The 20,713-nt window shown below is 42.0% G+C and overlaps 1 protein-coding gene across 5 annotated transcripts in view; it reads left to right on the top strand.

The window, feature by feature from the left end:
* The window catches only part of Elovl6 (ELOVL fatty acid elongase 6), a 101,694-nt gene that overhangs the window by 73,124 nt on the left and 7,857 nt on the right, over positions 1-20,713 (top strand). For all 5 annotated transcript variants that reach the window (XM_070022459.1, XM_070022461.1, XM_070022460.1 and 2 more), the window contains one exon: positions 20,305-20,456. In XM_070022459.1, the coding sequence (XP_069878560.1) occupies positions 20,305-20,456 (152 nt within the window). The remainder of the gene's footprint in view (positions 1-20,304; positions 20,457-20,713) is intronic.

Below are 20,713 nucleotides of genomic sequence, written 5' to 3'. Positions count from 1 at the left end.
CTTCTTTTACTTGCCACTTTTTTTTTGTTTTAATGCATCACCACTGGGGCTTGAACTCAGGGTCCTGTGCCCTCATTCAGCTTATTCACTTAAGGCTGGTACTCTACCGCTTTAGCCACATCCCCATTTCTGACTTTTTTGCAGCTGAATTGAAGATAAGAGTCTCATAGATTTTCTTCTCTGTCTGTCTGGCTTCAGACTGAGATTCTCAGATTTCAGCCCTGTAAGTAGCTAGCATCCAGCATCCAGCCTGAATGGACTGTCTAGGTCAGTGCATTTTGTCATACACAAGGTCAGAGGCCCTTGTGACTTAACTCTGTCATTAGACCTGTCAGTGTGTGTCAGGCTAGGATTCTCTGTTATATAAAGATTCATTTCTGTTTCTTTACACTTAAAGTTAACAAGTATACTCCATATAATGTGTTCTGCTACTTGACTGGACAATGATCCATTCTAATGAGACCTTTTAGTATCTTACCACCTTTCCCATAACCCCTGAGTCTTTATCATTCTGTAAACTTGAACATCGAAGCAAGGAAATTGACTCCCACATGGATGATCCTGCTTCAGGATTATCAGCAATCTACTCACCTAACTTTCCCCTTTCTCTTCTACTGATCTGGAAATAATTGGGACTGAAGTAATTCCCACTGAAATGGCACAGAAAGTGAAAGATAAGACGCTCTTTTAATCTTTTAAAAGAGAGGAACACAGGGTCATGATCTCACCTAAGTTACTCTTGCTTGTGAAGTTTTCAGATTTTCCTAATTGGCTCATAATGGTGGGTTATTTTTTTTTACGGTTTATTTTTAAAATCCTGGATTGAAATAAGAACTGCATATTTACATTGATAGATTTATTTCAACCAATTAAAGAAAGAAGATTCTCTCTCTTTCTCTGCCTTCCCCTTATCTTCTTTTTTATAATCCAGCCTTAGTTGAAACCAGGTCATGTTCACCAATAGTTTCCCCTCCTGGATTTTTGTTCATTGTATTCTTCTGTACCTTGTACTTCTGTTTGGTTAGATCTAGAAGGCTGATTACATTGAAGGTTAATACTTGCTGAGATTTCCTGTAAGAAGAAAACTTGCCACCATCATCCATGAAGTATATGTGGTTATTGTTATAGCTAAGTCAACCTTATTTACCAGCTTCTTGTATTTTAACTGATTCCCTACAAGGTTTTTGCTTAAACATTAAGAACTTACAGATTTGTATTTTTATATGTGTCAGTGGTGTTGAGATACATGGAATTTTGGTGCGTTTATTCATCGTTTTTCGTTTTGGTGCCGACAGCTAACCTGGCATGTTGAATCGCCCCTGTCCAGATTAGATGAGTCATTTCTCCAAATGGAGAAGGGAGGATAATACGTAGAAACCAGCTTTAGAAGTAGTAGTAGTAGTGGTGGCAGTAATAATAATAATTATAGTAATAATAATAATAGTCAGGTACCTGTGGCTCACACCTATAATGCTAGCTCCTCAGAAGGCAGAAATCTGGTTCAAACCCTGCTGAGACAGGAAAGTCAGTGAGACTTTTTATCTCCATTAACCAGTAAGAAGCCAGGAATAGAGCTGTAGTTCAAGTGGTAAAGTGGCAGCCTGGAGCATAAAAAGCTTAGGGACAGTGCCCAGACTCTGAATTCAAGCCTTAGTACATATGTACACACACACACACACACACACACACACACACACACACACACACACACACACACACACACACACACACACACACACACACACACACACACACACACACACACACACACACACACACACACCTATGAGATGTTATCTTATTCAAAACATAGGAAGTAATTCCATCTTTTTTCAAGATTGACAGTTTTCTTTGCAGAATCAGATTTTCTTTCTTAAGACTAAATTACTGAAACATGTATTTGTTAAGGCATAAAATAGTGGAGATTGAGAACAACATAACCAGGAGGTGATGTGAAACACTGGTTGTTCAGATCAGGTCATGACACCAAAGCACATTTTCTTTTTCTCTTTTCTTTCGTTCGTTCTTTCTTTTTCTTTTTTTAGTTGGTCATGGGGCCAGGACTTGGTGCCTGGTTATTGTCCTTAACTCTTTTGCTCAAGGCTAGCACTGCTACCACAGTTTTCTGGTGGTTAATTGGAGGTAAGTTTCACTGAATTTGCCTTCCTCAGGTTGGCTTTGAATCTTAAAACTCAGATCTCAGCATCCTGAGTAGCTGGGATGACAGTGGGCTACTGGTGTCTGGCTGGTTCTTACTTTTTGTTCATGTATGTATGTATGTATGTATGTATGCATGTATGTGTATGTATGTATGTATATATTCTTCCTTTTTGTCCCAGGACAGCCTGGACAGCATGCTTTTTATGCTTCCTGTGTGCTGAGATGATAGCAATGTAACTGCACCCAGGTTTTTTGTGTTTTTTTTTTTAATGAATTGAGATGGAGTAACAAGAGCTTCTTGCCCAAACTGTCCTCAAACCTCAATCCTCCTGATCACCAGACTCCTAGGAGGGGAGTAGCTGAGATTACAGCCTTCTTCACTCTTAGCACTTAGCATCTTCTAGTTCCTTATGCATTTAGTTCCTACCTTATATTTACGAGTGAACTCTAAGCTCCAGCAACGCTAAGGCTTTTGTGTGTGGTTTCTGTGTTGTTCTCTAGCCCAAGCAGGTGTTAATAAGTATTGCTCTTCTAAAAATTAATGAGGGAAAATGAAGGAAACTAACAATTATTTTATAGCCCTTTTTTGTGTTTCTTCTTGTTTGTTTGGTGCTGGTCCTGGGGCTTGAACTCAGGATCCAGGCAGTCTTTTTTTAACTTTATTTGCTTAAGGCCAATGCTCTACCACTTGAGTCACAGCTCTACTTCCAGCTTTTTGGTGGTTAATTAGAGATAAGAGTTCTCAGATTTGTCTGCCTAGGCTATCTTCTAGTGGGAATCCACAAATCTCAGTCTCCTGAGTAGCTAGGATTACAGATGGGAGTCACCAACTAACTCCTTGCTGGAAACAAAAAGCTGTCTTGAAATTCATAATGAGGGGTATTTACTGTTAATATTTTGGTGCACATCCTTCTAACAATTTAATGTTAATCATGAGATCCTTTAACCATAATTTACCTTCTCTGTAATGCAGTTAATACCTTTGTGTTATAGTGGTTAAAACAAGTTGGGAGTTGGAGACAGGTAAGATGCTTTAACTCCTCTGGCCAAAATGAATTAGCATTGAAGTAACTGGCTATATACTACAGCCTCCTGAAAGCTAATTTGGAAAATAGCATGTATATTTTAGCAGAGATTGTGTAGTAAATGTAGTGTTTACTTAGAATAACACCTGCAGTATTTTCTTTTTAAAGGATTGTTTTGAATTAAGATTGAGTTAGGGATTACAGTGCTCCGAAACTTCAAGGGTGACCTCCTAAATCCTTAAAAGAATCTTTCTTGTTTGGCAGGTGTGTGTGTGTGTGTGTGTGTGTGTGTGTGTGTGTGTGTGTGTGTGTGTGTGAGAGAGAGAGAGAGAGAGAGAGAGAGAGAGAGAGAGCGCGCAAGGGTACAAGGTTTTAAATTCTTAAAGAATCCATGAGGCCTAAAGACTATAAATTCTGGGAAATGGCTAATTGCATAATCTGTAGTCAGGTAAGGCTGGCAGCCATGACTAACCAGAAGGATCCACAGTTGCAGACTGCAGAAGAAAATATTAAAATGAAGAGCATAAACGACTGTGAGATGTTTCTAGTTCGGAGATTCCTGTTATGAAACAGAGAATGAACAGAAACATTGAGAGCAGCCTTCCTTCTCCAAATAGTCCAGGTGTTCTCGAGGTCTGGCTGCAAAGGACAGACTGTAGAAAGAACTGGAATCCAGATCTGAAACGGAAACATTGGTCATCAGACTGTAGTTACCTGCTGTTTAGACTAACTAAAAATCTTCCTCCTAAATCCAGTGCTTTTCCCGTAGGAAACAATTCTTGCAGGCTTCTCCTGATCTCAGTTGAAGGCATTGGCAGCTCTTTGATGAAGGTTTTCCATGTTTATGTTCCATGTTTCAACCAAAAGCTCCAGCTAGTACTTGCTTACCTATGGCTGGTGAGGTAGTGATCTTTCAGGGCTTTGCATATGTTGTAAGAAGCCCTATTTGTTTCCTTTGCAAGCAGCAGATATTGTTGGTAATTGGATTTGCTTAATTGGTAGGTGGTAGCTCTTTTTGGAACTCATTTCCTAGTATTTGTTCACAAAACAAAAAAATGCAAGTTGTAATTGGTATAAGCTGTTGGCTCTTGTGTCTTCCTCCCCCTCCCCCTCCTCCTTCTCTTCCTCCTCCTCCTCTTCTTCTTCGTCTCTAAACTTTTTTGCTCAAGGTACTTTACTACTTGAGCCACATCTCCACTTCCAGCTTTTTGGTGATTAAATGGTGATAACAATCCCACAGACTCTCCTGCCTGGACAGGCTTTGAAACATAATTTTTAGATCTCAGCCTCCTGAGTAGCTATGATTTTAGGCATGAGCAAGCCGAGTCTCACTTTGCAACTCCATAGTTAGGCTTGCCAGAGTCTGTGATACTCAGACAATGCTTGTTGGATTCATTGTTAGCTGAGAAAGTTCCTACTGTTTTCAGATCCTGAGACCTAGAACACATCTGTCTAATTAAAATGATTGATTCAGGGTACAATGCTGTGATTTCCTAACTGTGCAAAAAGCAGTGGTTTTCTTTTAATCCTTTTATTTCATTTCTACTGGTGCAATAGTAGACAGACGAGTAGCTTTGTTTTGTATTGTGAGTGTGTTTTATCCTGAGTTGTGGGTGAGCCTCATCAATCTAACCATGGGATACAGTGACTAACGCAGTAAAGAATGATTGCTAATTGACTCTTGGTATTTGTATTAATCCAAAATTGAATCAAAAGTTTTCCATTCAGTTTGTAAAGTCACTTATGACTAGAGGACATTAATTACCATTATTTAAAAGTCTCTTATGCAAGAGGCTAGTACTTGGGTCTCTGAGATCATTTAGTTTACATCTTTATACTAGTTTGATCAGATTAGCCAACAAGTAAGTAACTGTCAGGATTAAGGATGCAGAGTTCAGGAAGAAAAACTGAGAGGAACATATATAAAATAGAAGTATATTATAGAAGGAATATAGTTTAAACTCTAGATGTTTCTGCCCAATCGTGAATATGCAGCCTTGGACCTGGAGCGTTCATCTGACCTTATCAAACTGGTTCTTGCTACCTCAGGAAACCAAACCCATTTTTCTGTCACGCTTAGGAGTAAAGCAATCATACCTGAGTGTTCCCTAATGTGTGATTTGATATCAGTGATGTGTTTTTTAAAAATTCTTCATAAAGACAAAGGTCCTTAAACTCATTGAATAAACAATGTGAAGTCATTAAATAAATAAAGGAAAACACTTTCTGTTTCCTAGCATTTTTGCCTGACCTATAATTGTCTTATTTTTGTTTTGTGACAGTACTGGGGCTTGAACTCAGAGCCTCTTACTCTTGCTTGGCTCTTTTGCACAAGGAGGATGCTTTAAGATTTTGCTCAAGGCTAATGGAGCCACAGCTTCACTTTTTTTCTTTTTTGCTAGTTAATTGGATATAAGAATCTCACACATTTTTTTGCCTGAGCTGCCTTCAAACCCAGATCCTCAAATCTCAGCCTCCTGAGAAGCTAGGATTACAGACATGAACAACAGGTACCTAGTCTATAAGTATTTTATTATCCTTTGTCTACCTTCTTTTGTGCCTTACATTCGATATTGCTTCTTTCACATTCACATACCTTAGGTAAGACTGCAGAGGGACATCTCTGACTTGCTGTCCTGACAGGACAGTGACACTGAAAACCATTAAGCTGCCCAGGAGGGAGAGAAATCATCTCTCTCTTCAGTGGCTTTCATTGAGCATCTCTGTAATCCAACAACAGCTAGTATATTTCCATTTTCTTTTCTTTTGCCTGCCCTCCCTCCTCTCCTCTCCTCCCTCCCCTCCCCCCTCCCCTCCCTCCATCCCTCCCTCCCTCCATTTTCTTTTCTTTTGCCTGCCCTCCCTCCTCCCCTCCCTCTCCTCCCCTCCCTCCCTCCCTCCCTCCCTCCCTCCCTCCCTCCCTCCCTCCCTCCCTCCCTTCCTTCCTTCCTTCCTTCCTTCCTTCCTTCCTAATCGTTGGTGGTCGTGGGCCTTGAACTCAGGGCCTGGGCCATATCCATGAACGCTTTCCCTCAAGGCAAGTGCTCTACCACTTTGAGCCATAGTTTCACTTCCAGTTTTCTGGTGGTTTATTGGAGACAAGAGTCTCAATGGACTTTCCTGCCCAGGTTGTCTTTGAACAGCAATCCTCAGATCTCAGCCTCTTGAATAGCTAGGATTACAGGCATGTGCCACCCGCACCGGGCTGTATTTTCTGCCTGTACCTCCCAGCAAGCATAGGATTTCTCAAAAGTGAATTTCAATTAGGAAATTGAGAAGTTTGACCTTGATTCACCTTTCTGAAACTGCCTGTGACAGTCATTCTGTACCTAAGTATATTCCCTTAAATACATGTTTCCATAAGCCATTGTCACAATACTTGTTTATGAGAAGAGATCTGAACTTCCAGTTGTACATTTTATCCTAAAATATGAATATCACCTGAAGTACTTCTCAAAGTCCTGCAAGAGGGAGAAAGAAGTGAATAACCTGAATAAAAATACGAGGCCAATGCTGGTTGGTTCACACCTGTAGTACTCAGGAGGCTGACAGTGGGAGGTTTATAATTCAAGGCCACCTGGGGCGCAGAAATTCTGGAGAACTGTCTCAAAAATAGCCAGCAAAAATAGGGCTGGTGACATGGTTCAAGTCGTACAGCACAAGCCTAGCAAGTTCAGTGACCTGAGTTCAAATCCCAGTATGGCCAGTGTATACTACACACACACACACAGATTGTATTTTTAAAGGGAAAAAAATTATTGCAAAAGTTCTAGTGAACTTACTGTAGTCTCCACTTTAAATCATTACTGTGTCCAAGTAATTCATCCTGTTTCAGGGACCACAGGCATCTCTTTAGAATTCACTGTTATTTTAATTTTCATACAGTATATAAACTATAACACTTTAATGAGTGTCCTGTCTGTTGAAAATAAACTCTGCTCATGTTTCCACAAGAACCTTTGAGTAGAAACTTGAAGAACCCGCATGCTTCTAGTGAGAAAGTCAGCCTCACCTCAGCCCGACCACCCCTTCTTCACTCTGGGCTCCTTGACCTGGTACTGAAATGGTCTATCAGTCCAAAGTGGGTTTATAATGCCAGACATTCTTCAACACTATATAATCAGGTATTTGTAACCTTTCTTGCAAGGTGCAAGAACCTGAAAAAAGAAAAGGAAAATTAAACTGGCTCTGATTATTGACAATAAAAGAAGCAATCTTCCTTTTTCTCCTCCTCCTCCTCCTCTTTCTCTTCCTCTTCTTCTTCTCAGATCACGAGTACAATGCATTTTGATCAATGTCATTCCTTCCATCGGTCTCCTTTATCTTTCCCACAAAAGCTATCATTTCAACAAAAGCTACCAGAAATTCCTTGATTAGAAGGGTTTGTTTCATTGTTGTTGTTGTTGGTGGTGGTTATGAGGGCTTGAACTCAGGGCCTAGGCACTGTCCCTGAGCTCTTTTGCTCGAAGCTAGCACTGTACCACTTTGAGCCACAGCGCCACTTCCAGTTTTCTGGTGGTTTATTGGAGATAAGAGTTTCATAGCCTTTGTTACCTGGGCTGGCTTTGAACCATGATCCTCAGATCTCAACCTTCTAAGTATCCTAGGATTACAGATGTGAGCCACCAGCACCTGGCTGATTAGAAGTTTTTCTTTTTTTTCCCTTTGATTAGATTGTGCTGAAAACCAGCTAGAAAGTTAGAGTTGGCTAAAAAAGGAATTATCGCCTCCTTCACCAGAAGTGTTCAATGACTGTTTCTTCCCCTAAAAAATGTAGATGTGGTTTTGTAACGAATCAGGCAGAGGGAATGCCAGTGCCCTGCTGTGACATTGGTGACAGGTGCACACTAGTATTTCTGCTGACCCAGAAGTAGCATCAGCGACAGCTGGGCTTGGAAAGCTTCCGGAAGTCTTTTATTGTTTCCTGTGTTGGGTCAAGTCCAAAACGGAGAATAATTACCTTCTAGAGCTGCCAAGTTTTCAGGCTATTCCAATGACTCTGGTCTTTTCCTAGGGAATGGTGAAGAGGGAAAGAAAAAATGAGTCAAGATACAAAAGTAGTGACTGAACCTTGTACAGAATGTTTTAAAATACTAATTTCCTCAGGCGTGGTCTGTTTGCTTTGACTGGAATTCGATGTAGTGCTCTTTCTAGAACCAGTCTCATTAAAACCAAAAAAGGTAGAGGAGGGGAAAAAAAAAATCAGACCCACCAGCTCTGATCTATACAGCCTAAATAATAGAGGGGGTTGAATATTTCAGCCATCACAGTAAATTGAGGAAGGACCAAACAGGAAGAAAGCCATCAGTATTGAAAGAGACATGTTCTCTGTTCTGGAAACTTTACAGCTTTCAAACATTTATGTAAGAATATCATTTAACAGGCTTCCTCTGATAGAAGAGAGAACTAACTATGGATTTTCTTCTAAAATTGTATCTAATAACTAATTTAGATGCCATAAGTAGATGCTTTATCTCTATTATCTTACTTGTCCTTAGAACCAACCTAATTAAAATAAAAAGCCTACCCTAGAATATTAGCATTTATGAGAAGGGCAAGTTTGTTTTTTGTTTTAAATAGTACAGTATATCCAAATGCTTTATAACATTTATAATTCAAGATAATTTTTTTCAGTAGGAAAAAATAATGTCAATTATAGATATGGTTTCAAAATCTCTTAAGTCTGTACTCATGGAATTACGTGCTTTGAAGTATAATTCTAAGTACAACAAATAGGCATCTGATTTTTCATCGTGTCTAACAAGTTTCCTCACTCAGAAGTACTTGGTTTTGACAGTGTTTTCTTTCTTTCCTTTTCTTTCTTTTTTTTTTTTTTTTTTTTTTTGGTGGAGCTATTGGAAGTAGGTTTTGTGCTTAATTCAGCAAGTGTAGAGCTATGCCCCCAGTTCATTTTTGCTTTAGGGTTCTTACTATTGTTGTTTTTCAGACAGGGTCTTGCTTTTGTTTGGGGGGGCTGAGATAATGACCAAAAATAGAAGCCATCTCTGTTCCCCATAAACTGCGCTTGCCATCATGCGGCACAATTGCAGGTATAATTTGATTGGTTAGGACACTAGCTCTGAATGACCAGGTTAAAAGTTGAATTTTTCTTCTTTTCTTTTCCTCCTTCATACCATATATAGCCATGTTTCAAACCGTCATGAGTGAACTGCATATGCAATGCAGCCAGAGCCTATTTTGCAGGTGAAGGTACTGGACACAGAAAGTGTCCAATACATGTGACTATACATGTAGTTACAGGGCTAGCTATTACCTGGTGACTGGCTTCAGATATTGTTGGACTGAGAGAATAGCTCAGCGGTAGAATGCTTGCCTAGCATGCACTAGGCCCTGGGTTCGATCTTCAGCACTGCAAAAAAGAAAGGAGTAGGGAAAGGAAAGGAAAATTATAGTCTTCTCAGACTGTGACCTGTGGGTATTAAAACTGCTGGAATGTTGTGTTAAGATTTCTCATTTCTAAGTTCTCCCCCAAAGCTATTACCTTAGAGCCTCTGGTGGTAGAGCCTGAAAATCCACATTTATCTCCACATTCCTAGGTACTAACTGTCTCTGTGGAATGGCCAGGAACTCTCAGGAAATGTTCAGTAGACGAAGAGCCCAGTGCCTGATTGCTCCTCTAGCCAGGTAGCAGACTCGACACTTTGGCACACTTGGCACACCTGAGCTTTAGTCATGTGTTTCATGTCCTGACTGACCTTTCTACAGCCATTTCTTCCCCAACCCCAGCTCTGTGGATAATTTATTAACTAGATGGAGAAATTATTTTTTAATATATACAGATACATCTATGTACATGCACTTATGTATATATATATATATATATATATGCATGTATGCATGTATATGTATATATGCGTGTGTGTGTGTGTGTGTGTGTGTGTGTGTGTGTGTGTGTGTGTGTGTGTGTGTGTGTGTGTGTGTGTGTGTGTGTGTGTGTGTGTGTGTGTGTGTCGGTCTCCCCCACCAAAGTCTGGATAGGTTGAAACCAGATATTTTTTTCTTCTTGTTTCTCTTTTCTAAATCCCTTGAGACTCCATAGAAGCTCATATTAATCAGCATGTGTTTTCTAAGTGGATGAGCCCAGATAGAATCAAATACGAGCAAAACTTTGTAGAGTTACATGTGGGTCTTGGCTTGACTCTGTTGGACACTGGCTCTTTCCCTCCATATTCAATATTTGATATTGACCTGCAAGGGGTTGTTGAGATTTCTGTAGAGTTGTGGAAAGGGTTTGTGGATGAAAACTTGATAGAGCTTGTCGTATGGTTAGATTCAGTAAATTGACACAGGACAATCTTGGGCTCATCATTCTCTTCTCAAGACATTGGCACCCATGCTTATCTTTTTGCTAACACTCAGGACAGATTCCTTTTTCAACACAAAGAAAGATCGTTGAACACATTGAGTCATTATTAATCATTTCTTCAAAGCTGTCCAGCAGGACGGGCAGTTGGCTGGGTCTGTAGCGCTGGCACCCTGTCTCTCCATCTGCTTGTTGGATATTGTAATTACCTACACCATAGCTCCCTGCCACACCACGGGGCCTGTTAGGGCTTCAGTCACGTTGCATTTCAGGCTTTCAATTGTTCTTTGTGAGAATGTTTGATTTCTTCCAGAAAGTAACTTAAAGCATGTATTAGAAGTATGTGACACGTACTTCTGGGTTGTTTGGTTTTGTTTGGAGGATTTTATCTGTTGGTGATTGGAGATGAGGTCTCTTCTGTAACCTAGCATGGCCTGGACCTTAGGATTCTCCTACCTCAGCCTCCTAAATTCTGGGAGCACAGATGCATACCCACACACCATTTGGACTTCTTGATTTGTCATTTTTTTTTCTTTTTTCTTTTTTTTTCATTTTCTTTTCTTGTCTGTTGTGGGGCCTGAACTCTGGGTCTGGGCGCTGTCCCTCAGCTCTTCAGCTCAAGGTTAACGTTCTACCACTTGAGCCACAGCGCCACTACCGGTTTGTTTTTTTTTTCTTATGCTTATGTGGTGCTGAGGAATTGAACGCAGGGCCTCATGCATGCAAGGCAAGTGCTCTACCACTGAGCCACCTTCTCAGCCCAGTTTTTATCCTTAGTAGTTTGAAAGACTTTTTTTTTTGGGGGGGGGGTCCGGTCGTGGGGTCTGAACTCTGGGCCTGGGTGCTGTCCCTCAGCTCTTCAGCTCAATGCTATAGTGCTGTACCACTTGAGCCACAGCACCACTTCCACCGTTTTTCTTTTTGCTTATGTGGTGCTGAGGAATCGAACCTAGGGCCTCATGCATGCAAGGCAAGCGCTCTACCACTGAGCCACCTTCCAGCCCTGAAAGACAGTTTTTACACTTAATTGGCATGATGGATTTGATTGCTTAAAGTATAGGAGTTTATTAATGGAGACAATCTAAGCCCTCTTTCTCAATGTTCTTTATTGTAGTGGTAAACTAACTGTGGCTTTTATTTTCAAATTTATTTTGTGAGCAAATTGGGGCTGTATGTTTTTTATGCTTTACCAATCAGGGGAAAAGCTTTGACTTGGGTTTTGATGTAAACATTATCAGGCTGCTTTCCAACAAAAGCAAATCCTGAAGGTTTTCTCTGGGGTTCTCAGAGAAAACCAAATAACCCATCACCTGGAGCACCTTGTTTTACTGAGCCACAGAGAAAGACAGCTCACCCTTTGTACTTGCAAGGGAATTATGTCACTGGCCAAACACATACCTGCCCTCATAAAAGTCACTAGCACAGGGAGAAGAAACTAAGCCAAGCTCTTTTGGATGAGGGTAGGCATTTGTACTGAATGAATAAGTGTTCATTAACTTTACCTTCTCTCTTATACTTTGGCATTCTAGTAATTCAGTGACTGTAAATGAATATGAAAACTTCAGGAGTGATAAAGTACTGTTCTAAAAGATGATGAAGATCTAATGGTTCTGTTTTCAAATGAAAAAAAAAAAACCATCAAATGGATCTTTAGATTAATATGCCCAAGGGGAGAAATTGGATATATGAAAGGGCAGAAATCTAATGGTTGATGCCTTTTCTTTTTCTGATGGGTGCTTTTACGGGATCACAAAAATTTAGAGTTGGACCTCATGGTTTTTTGTTTGTTTTCCCCTTTTTGCCAGTCCTGGTGCTTGAACTTAGGGCCTGGGCACTGTCCCTGAGTTTCTTTTCTCAAGAGTAGCACTCTACCACTAAGCCACATTCCCAGCCCCTGGACCTCATTGTAAATATGTAGAAAACTGAAGATCACAATAACTTGTCTTCCTTCCCACCTTCCCTTCCTTCATTCTCTCTCCTTTTCCTTCTTTCTCCTTCTCTTCCCTCCTCCCTCCTTGTCTTCCTCCTTCTTTCCCTCATCTTCTTCTTTTCTTCATTCCTTCTTTTTTATTTTCTTGATTGATTGGATTGGGCTGCCAAAAGAGATTTTATAAATAATGACCTATATATAGTATGTCATAGGTAATAAAATGAATTTCATGACCAATCAAATTGTCATTAATCATTCCTCAGAAAGAAGCCTTCCCTGTCCTGGGGCAGCCTGGGTGCTGGATAAGCTGGTATAGGGGAGTTAATGGCGCAGGGCTTTGCTCTTGGCACTGAATTGTTATTGTCTTAGTCATTGGTGTATTCCCTGGGGGATGAAGAGCCGCACCCCTCCACCCCCATCTCTCTCTTTCTCTCTCTCTCTTTCTCTCTCTCCCCCTCCCTCCCTTCCTCTCTCTCTCCCTCTCTCTCTCTTTTCTCTCTTCTTTCTTCCTCTCCCCCCAGTAATAAAGCTTTCTTGTACAAACACGATGACTAACCACTTTTGGGCTTCTAATGAGTTTTTTGGCTTCCACATTAATCTTTACTATCTCCACCTTTATTTCAGGTTGTTGTTTGCCTTTGGCTAGTCTCTCATTTCAGTTTTCCGCTGAACACGATTAGAGTCAGTAACGGTAGTGCTTTATCTCTGTTGTCACCGTGAATATGTGGAACCAGATGGCATTGTTGGGTCCTGGTGAAGTTGCAGGGCAAAACTCCTCAGTGTTTCTTAGATCGTGGCAAGCCAGTGGCTGAGGAGAGATGAAGCAGAAGTAGACAGCCCGTTTTGTCAACATTTAGAACTCCAAGGCTTACATTTCAGAGAGAAGGCGCCCATCCGAGACAGCATGAATCACAGAGAGGCAACTCCATCAAATAGGCCAGCTGCAGGACAACATTGCCATGGCACCAGTAACCCCTTGCTAGGACCCACAGGCCCGCCCCACTCCCAGGTTTGGTCCAATTGGTGTAAGCTGTGTACCAAGTGTTACAGTTGTTAATACTACCAGTAGTTGTAATGTGTAGCCATGCTCAAACCCACAGCCTGGTGACGAGGTCTCAGGAACAGCTCTCAGGTACTGAGCTGTAGCCAGAAGAGTTGGCTACACAGAAACTGTGAGTCCTTGGGCCAGTCCACTGACTTGTCTGCCCATTTCCTTATTTATAAAACAGGGATAACCATGTCCATTAACGTGTGGTGAGAAACCCATTTCGTCTTGTATTTGCTCAGTGGCATTCTTTATATGTGGAGCCCACTTGGTGCTGTCTCTCACAGTGCTTCTAAATGAACAAAAACTTGCCAGCTGGAAAGAGAGTTGATACCCAGAGAGTGGCTACTTGCCACAGGTCTCTGGCCAAGGGGAAGCTACCAGTGGGTAGCTTTATACAGGTAGATGAAACCTGTGTAAGTAGTATTGAAGCTTAATAGTAGATCGAGTAATATAAGATCTTATTCATCAAACTAAGATTGGGTATTTGTCCAGTTCTCGGGCCTGGCAGTTCAGGTCTTGTTATCAGAAACTTGGTGACCTTTCCTATGTTTATGAGAAGAGTTGCTACTGTTGGGTGAGGTATGGCCCTGTTTTGAAAGCTGGTGAAAAATCTCACACCTTTCTTTCATTTGATTGGAAGATAGGAGAGACTTTTTTTTTTTTTTTTTTTTTTGGGTCCGGTCGTGGGGCCTGAACTCTGGGCCTGGGCGCTGACCCTCAGCTCTTCAGCACAAGGCTAGCGCTCTACCATTTGAGCCACAGCGCCACTTCCGGCTTTTTTCTTTTTGCTTATGTGGTGCTGAGGAATCGAACCCAGGGCCTCGAGCATGCAAGGCAAGAGCTCTACCACTGAGCCACCTTCCCAGCCCCAGGAGAGACATTTTATTGCCTAATCCTACAAGTAATGGCAGCTTCAGTGACTGAGTTAGTAGAGACTGAATGTGGTTGGCCATATAGAATACAAGGACCTTAAGCGCCACGTTTGAATTCCCAAATGTATGCAAGAGCCAGTAAAGGAGTGTAGAAGTGTTTATTTTCACATGCACTCTGTGGTCCTGTGAAAATAGTTGAAAGAATGATTGAGGATTTATACCCAAGGTCTTCTCCTTTGCGATCACAATTTTGGCTTTTTTTTTTTTTTGGTGGTGGTGGGGGTCCAGTCGTGGGGCCCGAACTCTGGGCGTGGGTGCTGTCCCTCAGCTCTTCAGCTCAAGGCTAGCACTCTACCACTTGAACCACAGCACCACTTCTGGCTTTTTTCTTTTTGCTTATGTGGTACTGAGGAATCGAACCCAGGGCCTCAGGCATGCAAGGCAAGCACTCTACCACTGAGTCACCTTCCCAGCCCCAGAATTTTGGCATTCTTAAAGTCATGGCTGAGGTACTTCCATTTTAACTTTCAGAGGGCAATAAAAATGGGAAGTTCAGCCGGGCGCTGGTGGCTCACTCCTGTAATCCTAGCTATTCAGGAGGCTGATATCTGAGGATCACAGTTCAAAGCCAGCCCTGGCAGGAGAGACCATGAGACTCCTATCTCCAATAAACCACCAGAAAACCGGAAGTGGCGCTGTAGCTCAAGTGGTAGAGCGCTTGCCTTGAGCTGAAGAGCTGAGGGACAGCGCCCAGGCCCAGAGTTCACGCCCCAGGACCGACAAAAAAAAAAGAAGGGAAGTTCAGAACAGAGATCGAGAAAGTCTTTCCTCACATAGATAAATGGGCAGAACTCAACAGTCAAAGTTTGGGTGTGAAGAAGACTTAACTACATCTCTTACTCTTCAACACAACTCAAAGATGAAATGAAAGTTACAATGAAAGCCTTCTAAACTCACATTGTCAGTGTTCCAACATATGTTTAACTGTCTATCTAGAGAGGAATTTCAACCATATACATTTACCCTCTTAATATTTTGTCAGCACCATCAATTGCTCCTATCACACACACACACACACACACACACACACGCTTGTTGACAGGTTTCTTATCTTCTATAATAGGATATGGAAATTTTCTGTCTTCCGCATGACTTCTGCAATATCTAATACTTGGTGTTGATTAAGTGGGTGTTGGTTCAATAAATGAACCAGGGTTTTCTCTCCCAGACTTCATGCCAGTTTGTTATCCAAGGGCTGGTCTATAATGAGTGGTGTTACATCTTAACTTCACACTGAAAAATTCACTAGTAAGTCTGTACCTAGTCCCACTGTGATTGTTTTATCAATGTGGCCAGGAACCTATTTAGATAAGACTTTTTAAAACTAGCCATTGTTAAACAGGTTCATCTTAAAATTGTGAAACATCATGATGCATTGTACTTAGAAACCGACATGGTGAATAGTGACCCTTTGGTACAAGTACTTAAAGATAATAAAAATATAATTTAAAATGATAAAAAATAGAATAGTCAAAGACAACGTCAGATGAGTCTACCCATAGTAGGTCCTTTTCCCAGCTATGGGCCTCTCCCTCCTGAATGAATTGTCGGGAGGGTTAATCTGGGCACCTGCATGGCAAATGCTACTGATGAAAAAATGGACTGGGGTGGGGAGGCCGTCAGAGCTGGCCTCATATGCCAATGGAGAATAGCAACGGAGCACTCTTGCTACCCCATTACTGTTATAATCTGGAGTAGGCTTTGGCAGGAGAACTTAGATAATGTCTCACAAAGAAAAAAAGAAAGCTAAGTATGTGAGCCAAGAAAAAGCATGTGACGTAGTCACCCACCCTAATTCAGCACAGACTCACAGCCTGTCTGAGGCTCTGCATTTAGAATAATCTTTGTCATCTGACTGGAATATACCTCATGCATGAACCAATTACTTTCTACAGCCTCTCCTTCAGACATACTGTGGGCAATGCTCATTGCTAATCCTCTTGTGAACTTATTAGTGTAGTGACAATGTATAGAGTTGGTGCATGGCCAGCTTTTGTGAGACAGCAGTCAGTCAAGATATGGGGGGGGGACTGAGGCACCCAGAGGTGGAGCTTCCTGAATGTCTCTGGCCCTCACTCTGGGTTCTATGCAAGGAGTAACCTCCCTAGGCCTCCGAGAACTTCCCAGGATAAGTGTTCAGAGAGTGAAGGTCTCACTGCAGTTCTGGAGACTTGGAAGAGGCAGACCTCGAACTCCGGTCATAGACATGGGTGAAATGTTGTTTTTTCTCTTGCTTTTTTTCTTTCCTTTTGTCTTAAGGATGGTTGAATTCCAGGGTCTTGCACATGCTAGGAAAAACATTCTATCCCACTTGGGCTACACCCATAGCTGTTTTATTTTTGAGACCATCTTAAACTCATGATCTTCCTGTCTTGGTCTTATAAGTAGTTGAGATTATAGATGTGGTCCTAGTAATAAACCCAACATTTCTGGAAGTAGGGATAGGTAGATAGGTAGGGATAGGTAGGTAGGTAGGCAGGTAGATAAGAGATAGATAGGCAGACACATTCTATGAGAGTTCTAATATCAATGAGACTAATATCAATGATATGGAGATTCAGGGCAAATCAAGTTCTCTAGAAATCAATTTCCTTGACGTTCACTTAAGGGATAATTAACATATTTTCCTGCCTGCCTAACCTGGTTTCCAACCTTGATGCTCAGATTGCAACCTCCTGAGTAGCTAGGATTACAAGCCCTGCAAACCATTCATAAACAATATTATTGAGCATGAGTATATCAGAAGCTTGACACTAAACACCTTACTGAAGAGTGCTTTACAAAACTCACAGTAGGAATTTGCAGGCTATATAGCCTACTCATTCCACGTGAAAGAAGACCTAGTGTGTCTGGTCACAATCCAGTAAGTGATCCTGGTGTGCCCATAGCCTTGTGTGTCCAAAGACTTCGCTCTGCAATTCAAAGCTCTTGGTAGCTGCTCAGAATGCTTTCGAACTGGGCCTAAGCCAAAGAGTGGGTGAGTGCTGTAGACAAGTTTGCCTCTGAGCAAAAATAAGGGAGTGGGGGCTCATGAGGTGCCTCCTGTGTCACGATGAAATGTGAGGCTGGCAAGACAGAATGGCTCCTCTCCTGAAAGGGTATTAAGTAACATGTCACTGTGAGGTGTGTTTGTCATAATCCCCACCCAGTTCCATAGGAGGTGGTGACTGAGATGTACTGGGCCCAGAGCTGGTGGCTTCCCACCTGGAACAATCATCCTATTGGCTGAGAGGCGCCCCACCACCCACCCCAGCAATAGCTTTGTCAGCCTACAACAATGCACCAATGGCTGGCACTGACGGTCTCCCAGACAAGCACCACTGTCCTCTGCTCTGAGTCAGCCTTGTTCACAGTTCAGGGAATGCAGCTTAGGCCCAGATACAAGACAATAATATGTGTTGTGTGCACTCGTTGTCAGCATTATTGTGTGTCACTGTGATACCAAGACCTTTGGTTCTACAATGCTAAATCAGACACACACATACACACACACACACACACACACACAGAGGGATCTTAAACCTCCAACTTGTATATGCCATATTTATTGGCTCCAAATTCAGACCCACTTCCTAGAACTCTTGTGATCATAGCCAACAGGCCAGAATTTGACTAATGATTTCTATTACAACAGAAAGGAAGCCATTATGCATTACCCATTCGAAATTAGGACTATGGCCAAGCACAATAGCTCATGCCTGTAATCTTTGCAATTCAGAAAGTAGAGATCAGATAGAATGAGGTTTGATGCCACCTTAGGCAAAGTAATTGGCAAGCCCATCTTATAGCAAGCCCAGGAGTGAGTTGCGTGCCTGTGGTTCTAGCTGAATAAGGGGTATATGGAGGATCCTGGTCCAAAGCCAACTGTGAGACCATATCCAAAATAAATCAGTGCCAAAAAGGACTATTGGGAGCACCTGACAAGCAAATGTGAGAGAGACCCTGAGTTCAAACTCCAGTACTGCCAAAAGAGAAAAGAAAGAAATGGGCGATGAACTACCAGTGATCTTTAAGACAAAGCACACACCCTAGCAGCAAATAGTAGAAACTGCAGTTTCTACATATGGTGGTGGGGACACTGGAAAGGTGATTTTCTAGAAAACAAGTTTGCTGACTCAGAAGAATTCTAGCTCTGGGACTAGTGAGATCAATTTGTATGAAAGGGCATTATTTGCATGTTCCTTTCTTTGGGCTTTATGAAAAGCAGATATATGAAAAGTAGATACATTATCTCTAAAGCGAGACGTCTTGAGATATGGATCAAAGTGATGAGCTGGCTGTCCACATCAGTCACTTCTGGAGAAACTGTTTGGCCTGTCCTGAGTTGGCCTTGTCCTTAGAGTCAGGTCTGAGATTTGCAAGATGGCGGCTTCATTTCCAGGCCCTGTGAGTTAAAGGTCAGGAGTCCTACCTCACCCACACCTGCTCCCTCACTGGCGAATTGGGTCACATGCCCACCCTAATATGTGACTGGTAAGGAAAACAGGAGTGCTAACACTAATGGAGACACTTCAGATTTGCTCCTAATTTCTTTAAATGAAAAGATAAGGAAAATAATTCAAAATTGGCAATAGGGCCAAGCACAGTAGCTAACACCATATCTTAAGGTGATTTTCCTTCCGTAGGAAAGGGTTCTTTAATCTGGAAAAGAAAGGAGGAATTTATATCCAACTGGCAATGCACAGTTTTCTGTGGTACCACATTCAGATTTTCCTGTAAACTTCCATCGCAGCCAAACAAAGCAGCCAAATTGGGGTTGCTGGAGCTTCTTGTATTAAGATTTAGTTGTCTCTGGGTGGGCTCACACTGGTAATCCTAGCTACTCAGAAAGGCTGACATCTGCGGATCATGGTTTAAAGCCAATCTAGACAGGAAAGGCAGTGACGCTCAGATTTCTAATGAACCACCAAACAGAAGTGGAGCTGTGGCTTCAGTGGTAGAGTACTAGCCTTGAGCAGAAAAGCTCAGGTACAGTCCCAGGACCAGGACCAAAAAAAAGCAAAACATATATATATATATATATATATATATATATATATATATATATATATATATATATATATATATATATAAATCTCCAACATCTAGTGAGGTAAAGGCAGAACAAGAAATCAATTCAACACCAACAACAAAAATCATTATTATCTGACTTTACCAGTGCAATCCAATTCCTTGTCTCCAAATGAGACAGTTGACTGCCTGGGAAGGCTTAGGTCATTTCTCTTGGAGAAGACATTTCTTTGAAATTAGAAAGTTTTAGAAAAGCCAAGCACCAGTGGTTTGTGCCTTTAATCCTAGCTACACAGAAAGATGAGATTTGAAGACCACACAGTTAGAAGCCAGCCCAGGCAAGAAAGCCTGTGAGACTCTTATCCAAAAAAAAACAAAAGTGGAGCTGTGGCGTAAGTGGTAGATTGCCAGCCCGGGGTGGAGAAAGTTAAGGGACAATATCTAGGCCTTGAGTTCAAGCTCCTCTACTTCTTCCCCCATCCCCCTCACTCACACAATATAGAAGGTAAGAAGGACAGAGTGGAGCTGTGGCTATAGTGGTAGAGCACTAGCCTGGAGCATAAAAGATCAGGGACAGCGCCCAGGCCCTGAGTTCAAGCCCCAGGACTGGCATGCATGCACATACACGCACGCACGCGTGCGCGTGCGCACACACCCACACACCCACCCACACACCCACCCACACACACACACACCCACCCACACACACACACACACACACACACACACACACACACGTACTTGCAGGTAAATGCACGTTATTGTGATTATGCTGTCTTTTTCCTACCAATGATTGCCAGTCCCTCCTTGTGTGCTTGATGTCAGAAGTAAATTGAATTTCTAACACTTGTTTCTTTTTTCTTTTCATTATGAAGTACATTCGGTGCTCTTCGAACTGGTGCTTACATGGTGTACATATTGATGACCAAAGGACTGAAACAGTCAGTTTGTGACCAGGGTTTTTACAATGGACCCATCAGCAAATTCTGGGCTTACGCATTTGTGCTAAGCAAAGCACCGGAACTAGGTGAGTGCCTTCCCTCATTCTGCCCCACCCCCTTCTCTTCCTAGCCACACGTCCACAGTACGTACTAAAAATGAATGCTGGGAGCTCATCATCCTGCCTACTCAGGAGGCTGAGATGAGATCTGAGCATGATGGTTTGAAGCCAGCCTGGGCAGAGAATCTAAGGGACTCTTTTCTCCAGTTAACCAGTAAAAGGCCAGACGGGGAGCTGTGGATCTAGTGGAGGGCCAGCCTGCAGCAAAAAAGCTAAGGGACAGT

Source organism: Dipodomys merriami, unplaced genomic scaffold (genome assembly GCF_024711535.1).
Source record: "Dipodomys merriami isolate MVZ:Mamm:240054 unplaced genomic scaffold, mDipMer1.0.p SCAF_15, whole genome shotgun sequence".
Classification (NCBI taxonomy): Eukaryota; Metazoa; Chordata; class Mammalia; order Rodentia; family Heteromyidae; genus Dipodomys; species Dipodomys merriami.
Note: the sequence above shows the minus strand (reverse complement) of the source record. Positions and strands in the feature narration are given on the sequence as shown.